Source organism: Mya arenaria, chromosome 13, assembly GCF_026914265.1.
Source record: "Mya arenaria isolate MELC-2E11 chromosome 13, ASM2691426v1".
Lineage (NCBI taxonomy): Eukaryota > Metazoa > Mollusca > Bivalvia > Myida > Myidae > Mya > Mya arenaria.
The window spans coordinates 52,970,034-52,982,371 of record NC_069134.1 but is presented as its reverse complement, the minus strand read 5'-3'; the positions used below and the strand labels follow the sequence as shown (position 1 = coordinate 52,982,371).

Below are 12,338 nucleotides of genomic sequence, written 5' to 3'. Positions count from 1 at the left end.
AGGATTTCAGTCTTAACTTCAAAAATCTTACTTCTGTAATAATATCACAGATGATATTAATTTAATTATTTTAGTTCCTCTCTGCTGTGTTTTCATCCAAGATGCTGGCTAAATTTCCAATTATTAAAATTTTTTGTCAAACAATGAAAATATTACACAAGGATAATTTCACTGTACGATTAAAACCTTTATCGAAACAGGCCACTTGGGCTGTATTCAATGCCTACCTTAGATTTCACTTAATTTTAAAATTTGAATCCAAGTTTTTTGATTGGACTGTAATTATAACTGGCCAATGGACTGAATGGAATCACTGAGGCGTGTCTAAGGATAAGGATAAGAATGATATGGAATATGGCCCCAGATCATTTATATTTCCCTCTTTCATTAAAATTTTATCCAAAAAATGAATCATATTTAGAAAATCCAACCTAAAAATTCATACATCCTTAATCCTTAACCATTTCATAACATTTAAGTTAGAAATAGTTCCAATCCCTCTTAACATTTCAGGCCAGAAGGTACCCCCTACTCCAATGGCTGTTTTGTGTTTGACATATTTTTTCCTGCTACCTATCCAATTGTTGCACCAAAAGTTAACCTTCGAACTACAGGGAATGGCACTGTTCGTTTTAACCCAAACCTTTACAAGTAAGAACATAATCGGTGTTACGATATCGGATACTCAATTATGTGAATTTCATATGCGTACTGAGACCATCATATGTTTGGTTTATATTTGAAAGAGTTTAAATGTCTAGAGAAAGTGTAAAAAAATAGCCAGATTTATTAAAAAAGAGCAGAATTGGTTTTGAAACATTGCAAAATTGGCCATTCTTAATCCACTGTCAGTTGAAATAAAGAACAAAGTACAAATTGCAATAAATTGATATTTTCTGTATTTTCAGTCGTTAATAAAACAGATGCGTAATCAGCTAATAATACCTGTTCAAATGATACCAAAATTATATTAACATGTTGGTAAAGAGAACTATGAGATAAATAGCTTATATGTGAATTTTTAAACAATATGATGCATAATGATTTTGTAGAGGAATTTCATTGCAGCTGTTCAGTTATTATTCAGGCATATAGTTAACAAAATGGCCACCCAATAAAAACTCTAACAGCTTTCAGGGTTATTCTCTTTTTTAGTATTACAAGTGTGTCTCTCTGAACTGGGTATAGGCTCTTATATTGGTTTAAGTTAAGCCCCTTTTCTGTATTTACTATTACAGCTGTGGTATGGTGTGTCTATCTCTACTAGGAACATGGCAGGGCCAAGGTGGAGAACAATGGAATGAAAAAACTTCCACAGTCCTACAGGTAAGGTATCTTTATATATTCATGCACCCCACAACTTTTGAATTTAACTGTAGATATAAAGTTGTTATTCTCCACAGAGTATGATAAGAATGATTCATGGCTAGCTTATAAATGTATGTTCGTCCCATCATTTGACATGCCTGTAAGTTAACACTAATGGATCCCCGGCGCGCACGCACCCTTAAATAGCCCTTGTTCACTTTTAACTTCAATATTGGCGAAAAAGAGTTATGAATTATGCTAAAAATGCACCATGTTGGACTAGAAATTAATAAATTTTGTTGGGGAAGTACCCCCAAACCCCTTTTCCAACACTTAAAACCAAATTATTTTCGGATCTGAGGCAGGGGCGCCAGTCAAAAGGTTTATGCCCCTAAGTAACGCTCCATCAAATCCTGGATCCGCCTCAAGTTAATGTAATTAAAGCTTTAAATTAGGGAATAGTTACTGCTCCCACAAATTCAGTTATTGAAAATTTACACAAGCGCTGAGCATGGGTGTATGATTTCAGTCTCAAGGGTTGTGGGTGACTTAACTGTTTTTTACCATTCGAAAAAATAACTAGCATGTGGTATAAGTAAAAAACGCTGTAATTTATCCACACACTAATAATTGAACAGTTAAGCTCGGCCTACTTGTTACCATTCCGATATGGGAGTATAGACGAAAACTAAACATTCTCAAATGTGGTACAATCGTATTTAGCCCATAGTTCATTCCATATTACATTAATTGGGCAATGACTCCAGTGTATATACTTTTCAGGTATTGGTATCCATTCAATCCTTGATTTTGGTACCAGACCCATATTTCAATGAGCCCGGCTACGAAGCTTCAATGAAGTCTGACGAGGGCAAAAAAGCCAGCGATGATTATAACAAAAGTAAGATTAGATATTAAGATAAAATGAAGGTGTTGGTAATAGATCTAATTGTTCATCCGCATATCTTACCAGAATTTTTAAGCCTCTATAAAATATGATGAGATGAAAAAACCTAGCAAGGATTATAAAATGAAATAATGAAAGCATTGGTGATACATTCAATTGCTGATCCTTTAAGTTGACTGATATTTCTAGTCAGGCTATGAACCTTCTATGGAATATGGCAAGAGGGAAAAAGGCCAATGTCTAAGGATTGCAACAGAAATATGATAAAACAAAGGTGGTTAAACATCTAATGGTTGATCCTTTTATGTGATCGATATTTTAAGGCAGACGGCTATGATGCTTCTCTTAAGATATGTTACAATAAATCAAAATGACATCAAGGTGTTGGTGATGGACAACAGTTGACCCTATTTGATTCAATATTTGAGATTTTTTGGGATTGTTTTTAAGAAAAACATTTAACTGAAGCTACTGTCATATCCTTGGTGTCGGTGTTGTTGTCATCGTCTTTGGCCAGAACTTATGTTATATTTACATGAAACTTTGTAGACGTGTTCACTATAACTAGACATGAGTAGCAAGTCCTATAACTAGGGCTAAAATATTTGTCAGGTTATGCCCCTTGAGCAAATCTCTTTTCAAAAATGATGATCAATGACAACAGCTAGAGATGCTATTATTAAGTCTTTACAAAAAAAATCATGTTACAGTAGAACACCGCTATTTCGAACACCAATAAACCGAATTAATCGGTTTTTCGAACTTCGGTTTCGGTCCCGATTTTTTTCCTTCTTTATTCAATGTAAAAAATAATGTTTAAACCAAACTTCACTATTGCGAATAAATCGATTTTTCGAACTAAATATTCGGTCCCAAATACATTTTTCACGTGTATTTATCAATCTTTATTTCGAATTCGAAACTGTGCACAAATAATAGTCGATGTAAATTTCGAATCCGCTAGCAGACGACCCATGCTCCTCGCTTTGTTGTGTTTTCACACCTACGCTGACATCCGCGTGACAGACCAATTAACGTTATAATAAGGTGCAATTATCGCGGTTTAAGGAATGCCTTGGGTTAATTGGTGCGTGTATGGAGCAAACAACAGTGTCAAATACATAGAGTGATTAATGTTGAGTGATATTATTTGTATATAACGGATGTTTTTTTCGGTAAAATCGTCATTCGAACTGTCTGCCACAACAACACCGATTGATGCTTTATTCACTCGACCCACTGCCGAGCAATCTGGAGAAGGGCCCGGTAATAAACCCGGGAGGATACCGGGATCGGCAGTAAAGGGGAAGAGAGTAAAGCGACATGATGCCGGTAGAGAAGAATTCGGATGCGCCGGATTTCGGAGACAATCGTTGGTGGAACTTCGGATTATTTCTCTCAATGTTTATTTCGAATAATCGTTATTTCGAAGTATTTAGCTGGGTCCTGACGACTTCGAAATAGCGGTGTTCTACTGTACATTTAATTTTAAAATTTCCCATGTTCTTTGGTTTGAAACATAACTTTCTCTTTCCCAGGTATACGAATCCACTGTATCAACCATGCAATGGTCAGCATGCTGCAACACCCACCTCCCGGCTTTGAAAGTGTGATACGCAATCACTTCCACTTGAAGAAAGATAGCATACTGCAGGTTAGTACATGTTATAAATAGGAGACAGACAAAACCACCTAGCAATGTTTGCATATGCGGGCATAATCCCCCCAATATAAAATATACAGGATTTTGACCGTCTTTGAAAAAAAAAATGAGGGGGAGGGGGGATTTTGTGCTCTTGATCATTATTACGGATATATAAATCCATCCAGTATTACATCATTATTGATCATCATAAACAATCAAACAATTCAACTTATGATAAATTTTGTAATCAAACAAATCATGATTATGATTTAACTAGATTACATGAAAGCTAATTAATAAATACTAACATCTGGTAACTTAAGTTTTAGTGATAAGATTTAGTTTTTTTATTTTGACTTTTTGAAGAAGGTTAGTGTTAGGGCAATTTTCACATATAACTCTAATACCCTTCATTCAATACACTTCATACTTTACACAGTTGTTCAAGCACACAACTAGGTTACATTACTCAATATCATCCTTGCCCAAATTGTACATATGTTTATGGCTAAAAGGATAAACAGGTGTGCATTCATTGTCAAAAAGCTTTACAGAGCTTGCTTACATATCATATTATAAATTGTACATACGTTCATCCCTAAAAAGCTCTTCAGAACTTACGCACATATCAGATTTTAAATTAAATATATGTACATCGCTAAACTGATCAAGAGAGCTTTTGTCCATAGCAGATATATAAAATGTACACAGTACATCACTACTAAACGGTCCTACATGTGCATTTACAATCATTGCTGCATTATATAAATACCGCATGGCTTCCCGTGTGACAGTGCATATTGTCAACTGGAGAGAAATACTGTTATCCGAGGCAAAACATTACTGCCAGTGTAAGGCAGTACGAAATTGCCCATGATAGGTATTGGAGAATTTAACATTGGTATATGTCATGTGAGGTATAATACGAAAAATTGGCATTCAATTGCCCTCTTTTCAGGAGATGCAGCAGTGGTCACGGTCCGGCGGCAAGTGTTCTCAGCTTGACTCCGCAACACACAGCCTGAAGAAAGAGCTGAAAAAGCTTACCCCACCCGCCAAGACTTGAGAGGGACGACTGGCTAGAATTAACTCGTGGAAAAAGTGTGACGAACTCTTGGTGAATAGTGTGATGAACCACTAAGAAAGTGTGAAAAAGTGCTGAGCGATTGTTTTTAGACTTTATTAGACTGGAATTAAGTCTCAACACTAAAATAAAGTCTCAAAACTGTTCATGAATCATATTTTCCCCTATGATTTTTCCCAGTTCTGTACAAAGTGAACTTTCCGATATTTTATGCCATACATTTTGGTAGGTAATTGTTAACAATGTGCTAATGCAGTGTCATATTTCACATTTGTGTCATGGTTAAATGAACCAAAGTTCACAGTAAAAGACCTGTTGATAACAACCACTTGTGTTTATCCTTGTTTTGCATGGTATTATTATTAGCTGGTCTGTTTGTTTATGAAAACAAGACCAGGTATTTTAATAGACTTAGTGTCTTGACTGCAATGGTTGTGCAAAATCTTTCACCTTGATCAAAGCTCAAAAAACATTCAAGATATTTAAATGAAACTTGCTACACATGTTGTCAGAGACAAACACACTCTCGTAAATCAACTTTGTTCATAGCTCAAAAAAAAATTCAAGATATTTAAATGAAACTTGCCACACATGTTGCCAAAAACAAAACACTCTTGTAAATCAAGGCCCATAACTCTGGTGTTAATAATTGTTGAGTTATGCCCCTTTTTGACTTAGTAATAGCAGATAAGCGTTGAGATACACCCCTCGGCACTCTTGATTTTTATAGTGTAAGTGATACATTGTACATAGACTTGAATTAAGTGTTCATGTAAGTGAGCAATTGGGCCGATTGTTCAAAACCTTGTTAAAATTCACAACATTGTTAACGTCATTGTTCTTTTCTTTGAAATCTTTACAGTTCTGGAAGTTTATTGGATACACTATATTTCTAACAAGATCTGAGCGAAATGCTTCAGTTGTACTTGTTTATATTTAACTTTGTGAGCGCATCATCATATAGTTTAAAAGTCAACAACAATGTCATAATGGTGTTGCTAACTTTAATAAAGTTTTGATTAGTGAGGCCATTGTCTGTTTACTGTAGGTATACAGTATAATTTCCAACCTGTACAAATTTGGGACTTTCTAAGCTTTTAATGATTCTTTATTTGTTATCATTTTTTGCTCTAATCTTGTACATGTATATTGCATTTATGGACCATTGTGTAAATGTTATTTTCAGAGGGCAGTTAAGTTTCATATTTTCATTTTGTAATAACAATTTCTAAGCCTAGTAGGTATTTCAAGTAAAGGGCCCATATTCACCTATGTCTTGAGTCTAAGTTTCAGACTCAGACTCAGAAAAACAAACATATAGTGGACTCACTTGTGAATGAGTTGAATACATGGGAATACACCACACTGGGGTGTAAAAATGCTGTAACATGAGCAAAGATAGTAAACATCTCTGTATCTGTTATAAATCAAATCTTCTACAATCAGGTATATATATTTTGTTATAATTAGTTATATTTTAAAACATTTAAGATTTCAGTTTTCTGAGCCCGAATGTCAAACTCTGACATAAGACATTACCGAATATGGCCCAAGATTTCATGATAATTGTATTGATGTTTCGTCGTATTCTGCGCCATACTACCAGTTTGTGCTCAGCCTATGAAAAATTGCCATGCAATGAGAGTTTGATTATATTTTTCCAAATGTTTGACTTAAAACTCAATTGAATTAAACCAATGTGCTTGGTGGACTCATAGTTTAAATGAATATTTGTAAGTCTGAACTTAATTTTCTATTAATCTATTATGTTTAATAAAATACTTTATTAAGGCTGACAATGTAAGCATATGATATAAGCTATAGCATGATAGGGCATATGAAACCACATTAAGTTGATTATTATTTCTAAGTTCATATTTTGTGTAGTTGTAAAGTTGCACTTAATGGCCCAAATTTGGCACCATTTCCAAGACTAAAACATTTTGCTTTTTCCCTAAAGATAAAAAAACTTCAAATTTTTCGATCCAAAAAAGGTCTAGTTAAAACATTGGACCCCAAACCATTTTTGTATTGGTTAATTCTTAAAAACAAAACAAAACTGTTTTGCCTTTTATCTTTTCTTTCTATTTTTTAAGCATTCTAGTTAAAATTGGAATTCCTTTTTTAGTCAAAATGAGGCATTTTCCCAATCAGACATGACATGGACCCATACTGAAAATAGTGAAAATAAACTCTGTATCATTCTCCAGTTTGTTTACATGTAGAGAATGCATGCATTCCTTTTCTCTCCATTGTAAATGTAGTTTACTAGTATACGTGTATTTATACTAAGTGCGAGTTGTATAGGATAGGTGTTATAAACCAAAACTGAGTAAGGCCTAAAAAAATAAATTGTGTGGTTAGGGTAACATGGCCCCCAAGAATAGGTAGGGTAGGTAAGGAATTTTTTTTTAGGTTTTTAGTTTGGTACAGGTTTGTTTGCTTTGTTTTTGTCCCATTTCAACAGTATTTCAGTTACATTAGGATATTGCTGGGGCTCAAGATTCGGTAACAATGATTTTCCTGGATAAACAAACACTTAGATTGATAGACTGGCATTCTCCCAACTGAGCTAGGCGAGTTTCGTTGTCATTCGTTACACACCTTCCGAAAGCAAAACATATTGATAATTAAATGACAATAATGACCTGCTTCAGCATCTCAAAAACATTTTCTGCCATTTTCCAAGAAGTAAAGTTAGGAATATTTTATAAACTGTACAATGGCAACAGACCCAGGTTTCAGTCCCAGTTTAAAATAAAGTCACATTTTGTCAGGCACCAGCCTGTGTCAGAACTCTCAGAATTTTATATTTCCGTTCTATACTAGTAGTATGTTTGCCCAGCTGCTATTTTATTTAAACTATTTCTTTTATGATTGCATCATTGGATAAAAACATGACAAGTGAAAAGGGTCATGTCTTGTCCTGCAGTGGTGGGTGGGGTATATTAAAATTAGAAAACATTCAATTGACAGGAATGTCGTACATTTGTTCTTCATCAAACGGGTCCATGGCCCCTTGTCTGATGTTGACATGTCAATCTCGGATATAGTGTATTTTTTTCGCAAGTCCCACCAAAAAACAGTAGGGTCGGCGGTATTTTCCAGGTAGGGTCGGGTGACCCGAACCACACAATTTATTTTTTAGACCTTATTCGATTGTTCATTTCAATTCAGTCAAAAATAAGTTTCTATACAAGATAAAAATATACATGCTTTGGTTAAACTATCAAAATGTCAGTAAAATGTTTTGACATGTCTTATATATATTATTTTTTTTTAGATGAATTGTCATTTAGAATAGAGATTTTGTATACTACAGTCAAACCCCGATGACTCAAACTGCCTCTAACCTTGGAAAATTGAAGCCATGCGGAAATGTTTACCTTCAGTATTAAGAAATCGGTCCTTTACATCCAGTTCGAGCCAATGAGGAATTGGAGCCAAGCAAGTTCAAGCCATCGGGGTTCGACTGTACAATGCGTAACCAATACTCTTAATATTCAGTACCGGAAACTTAAGTACTTTATGTATGTTTTTGGTTTGTTGGTTCTTAAAAGAACTATTTAGTGCTCATCCTGTACAAGTCCCTCTGTATTTCTCATTGGTTGTGACATTGGATCTCTGGGGATGACTGTGATATCATAGATCATACTGTCTGCTTCATTGACTGCCAAAATTTCTCTTTCTGCTCAGGCAAAGTGTTGCAAAGTTTTAGTGTATAGAAATTAAGCTTACTTTTCTAACATGAAATCATGTTATTCATCATAGCATAGGTAAGCGCACCTGACTGTGGGAAGCAGAGAATGGTTTGTGGTGGGCTCAAGTCTCACCATTGGCAACCACAGTACTTTCTTGCGTTACACTTCATACATACCGTGGGGAAAAAGACTGACAAAATCATGATTATATGAATATGCATGAGGCAGGGGAGACAACTCTTCTTCCAATGAAATTGCACACGACAATTAAACACTCTTCAATAACTCTGAACTGTTAGATAACTCTGAACTGTTAGTTATACCCCCCAAAACAAAGTTTGGGGGGGGGGGGTATACTGGAATCGGGTTGTCCGTCTGTCCGTCTGTCTGTCTGTCTGTCCGTCCGTTTTTTTTTTGTCCGGGATTCATCTTTGTCGTTATTGAACAAATCTTTTTCAAACTTTCAGATATTAATGGCCATGATGTAAACTTGCGCCTCTGTGAAATTGGTACGGGTCACATGACCCTGACCAGAGTTATCTCCCCTTGATGTGTTAAAGTAGGCAAAATAAGCCCTGTCCGGGATTCATCTTTGTTATTATTCAACAAATCTTTATCAAACTTTCAGAAATTAATGGCCATGTTGTAAACTTTCGCCTCTGTGAATTTGGTACAGGTCACATGACCCTGACTGGAGTTATCTCCCCTTGTTATGTTATGTTTTCAAAATATGTCTGAACGCAATGGTTAAGTACAATGAGAGGAAATGCAGTGTACAAGAACCATAGCTCTATTTGAGCTAACTACAGAGTTATTGCCCTTTGTTACATATTCTTGATTACTCAATGGATTTGAACTAAACAACACACTTTGGTAAGGCATGATAAGTGGAAATGGAGTGTAAAATAACCTCAGAGTTATGGCCTCTCTTCAAAGAAATAGTGTGCCATTCCTGTGTCCAGGCAGCATTCGGGGGTATTCTTTACTCCTGTGACAACTCTAGTTGTCTCTGTAGGCAAGTGGTATAAGTGGTTGGTATAAAATTTGAACTGATAACGGCACTGAGTTCAATTCAATCTTACGCCAGAATACTTTTTCTACGGGAAAATGTTAGTATGAGGATCTGTGCATATGTGAGAGTCAGATTTCCGGGGAGGTTTCCTTGCGGAACTTAACTGCCTCATTTATTATTCATGATTATGATAATTTCTTAGCCAAATCACCCATGGTACCCAATGAAGCGTAGCACAGAAGTGTATCGGGGTTATCTGGTGATGAAGTCTTACCAAAGCTCTAAACTTTTGTCAATTTACATTAACAAATGTTATTTTTTTAAAGGATGTCTAATGTGGGTATTTATGGTCACATGATTTGTATGGTGGCTGAGATTACTGTCCTGTAAGGGAAGTAACTCTGCGTGGAGTTTGCAAGAGAGTATGGAATTTGTTACAGACCAAAAAAAGAAGCCTTGATAGTAATTGTAACCCTCAATTGGACCAAACAGCTTTTTCTGTCATACATGTATACATGCTTGGTATTTATTCCATGGTAAATTTTATTAATGAATAATCATATTTTACATCAACAAACCATATAGATTTACATTACTTGGGATATTTACATTACATAATATTAAATATATATTTTAGGAATAAGTACTAAGTTTGTATCTATGATGAGGATGCTGGTGATAAGCACAATGACATGTAACAATAATATGATACTGGACATCCTTCAGCCGTTCAATTATGAACATTAAAGAGATGACATTTTGTTCATTATTGTATTTTTCTAATTTTTTCAATGACAACCTCTAACTAACAACTTTGATAAGACTAAGAGACCAGGGGCTCTATACAATAGCCAACTTAAATTTAACTCATAGAGTAGGATCTGAGTGTTTTGATTGACTGAATTTAATCACTGATGCATGTCTTGAGGATAGGATTGTTTTGATTGGACAGTAAAATTAATTGACCAATGAACTGAATTGAATCATTGAGGCATGACTAAGGGGAAGGCTGGTTTTGATTGGACTGTAAAATTAATTGGCAAATGTACTGAATGGAATCACTGAGGTATGTCTAAGAATTTGAATTCTATTGAATACATATTCTGATGGAGCTAGGTTCCCTTCTGCGTCATGTTTATTCATACGGTAATAGCCGTCCAGTAAGTAATTGGTTGGTACGGTAATTGCATTATAATGAAATTTAGCCACTGATCAATAGCTTACTGGATGGCTTCTTTGCATACGAATACATTTAAACAAATAAATATGGCATGCTTTTATTCATTGATAAATGGTTATTTGTCTATAATTCAAGAAAATTAAGAACACTTTTGTGTTTCAAAATGAAATGGACTTTGTAATTTAAAGTAATCCATCCATCATTAATACAAAGACATGCTATTGGTAAAGATGCATTTTAAAGTTACAAAATATTAAGTTTAAATATTATATTTTTTTAAAGTATTCACTGAAAGTTTTTTTTTAATATATAGACATTGTGTTTCTTAAGAAACAAATAAATAAAATTGCTATATAATCATAGTAAAATTCTGTATGATTACCTCCCTTTAATATATCATAATAGCAGCATCGTTATGGTGTTTTCAAATATGATAATACTATAATGGTTTATCAGTGCAAATTGAACCTGAAAATAATCTTGATGATAAAGCTGCACTCTCACAGATTGAACATTTTGACATTTTTTTTTGCCTTGGAACGAGCAATTTTTTGCGAAAATCCATGGAAACCAGTTTTATAAGACTGCTGACAAAAAATTAGATCGCAGAATTTTATATTTAAGTTAAAAAATTAATGTCTTATGCAGTTTTCTTAAACCGTTATCACTTGTTTGCAGATATTTACGCAAAAAATTTGCTCACTCTAAGACAAAAAATAAAAAAAAGTTGTAAAAACGGTAAATCTGTGAGAGTGCAGCTTTAATATCTTAAATGCACTATCTCAATGATGGATGGCTTACCTTAAATGGAGGAGTCTTGTTTGTGTATTGTATGTTGTTTAAAGAAACAATCATGTTTTCAATACATGTATATTTGTATGTCTGTTTACATTTTGTAGAATGTTGGATATTTGTTTATCATGTTATGCATTTTGTTATGAATCATTGTTAAAATTTCAGATCAAATTGACTTAATTGTTAAAAATTAAATTGTCAAGTATATGTTTGTTTTCCTTATTATAGTTTTGCCTGGAAACATTTTAGTATAGTTCTAGCCAGTTTCATGATTTTATCCAGTTAGCTGGTTACTAAGCCTTGTTTGGTTGTCATGCAAAATTATTAAACTTGGCAAGAACTTTTTAACCATTCAAGATATTCAAATGAAACTTGGTACACATATTGCCAGTTATCATTGTTATGTCCCTTGATCGTTGATGTTCGCTCTGCACAATTTTTACTCCATGATGGCCCAGTATCACTTCAGCATAGTGTGTGAATAACACATGATCAAGGGTGTCATAAAGGCTACGTCGGATGGCAACATTTTACTTTGAATGAAGATAATGTTACTATTTCTTCACCATTTTAAATGAAACAGAGCGCAGTCTACGCTGCTTACACAGCCCAACCTTGGGTCTTTTACCAGAGTTTGATTTAGAGTTTAGTTTCTTAAAAGTTAAAACTTCAACAAACCTTTTTCGCAAAACCGCTGCCTGAGGGA

General features: G+C 34.5%; 1 protein-coding gene across 2 annotated transcripts in view; it reads left to right on the top strand.

Annotated features, from left to right (window-relative positions):
* Window positions 1-11,839, top strand: part of LOC128213737 (baculoviral IAP repeat-containing protein 6-like) — a 44,545-nt gene extending 32,706 nt beyond the window's left edge. For both annotated transcript variants that reach the window (XM_052919767.1, XM_052919766.1), the window contains 5 exons: window positions 514-651; window positions 1,239-1,326; window positions 2,092-2,209; window positions 3,754-3,869; window positions 4,819-11,839. In XM_052919767.1, the coding sequence (XP_052775727.1) occupies window positions 514-651; window positions 1,239-1,326; window positions 2,092-2,209; window positions 3,754-3,869; window positions 4,819-4,926 (568 nt within the window). In that variant the 3' untranslated portion in view covers window positions 4,927-11,839. The remainder of the gene's footprint in view (window positions 1-513; window positions 652-1,238; window positions 1,327-2,091; window positions 2,210-3,753; window positions 3,870-4,818) is intronic.
* The last annotated feature ends 499 nt before the right edge of the window (window positions 11,840-12,338 follow it).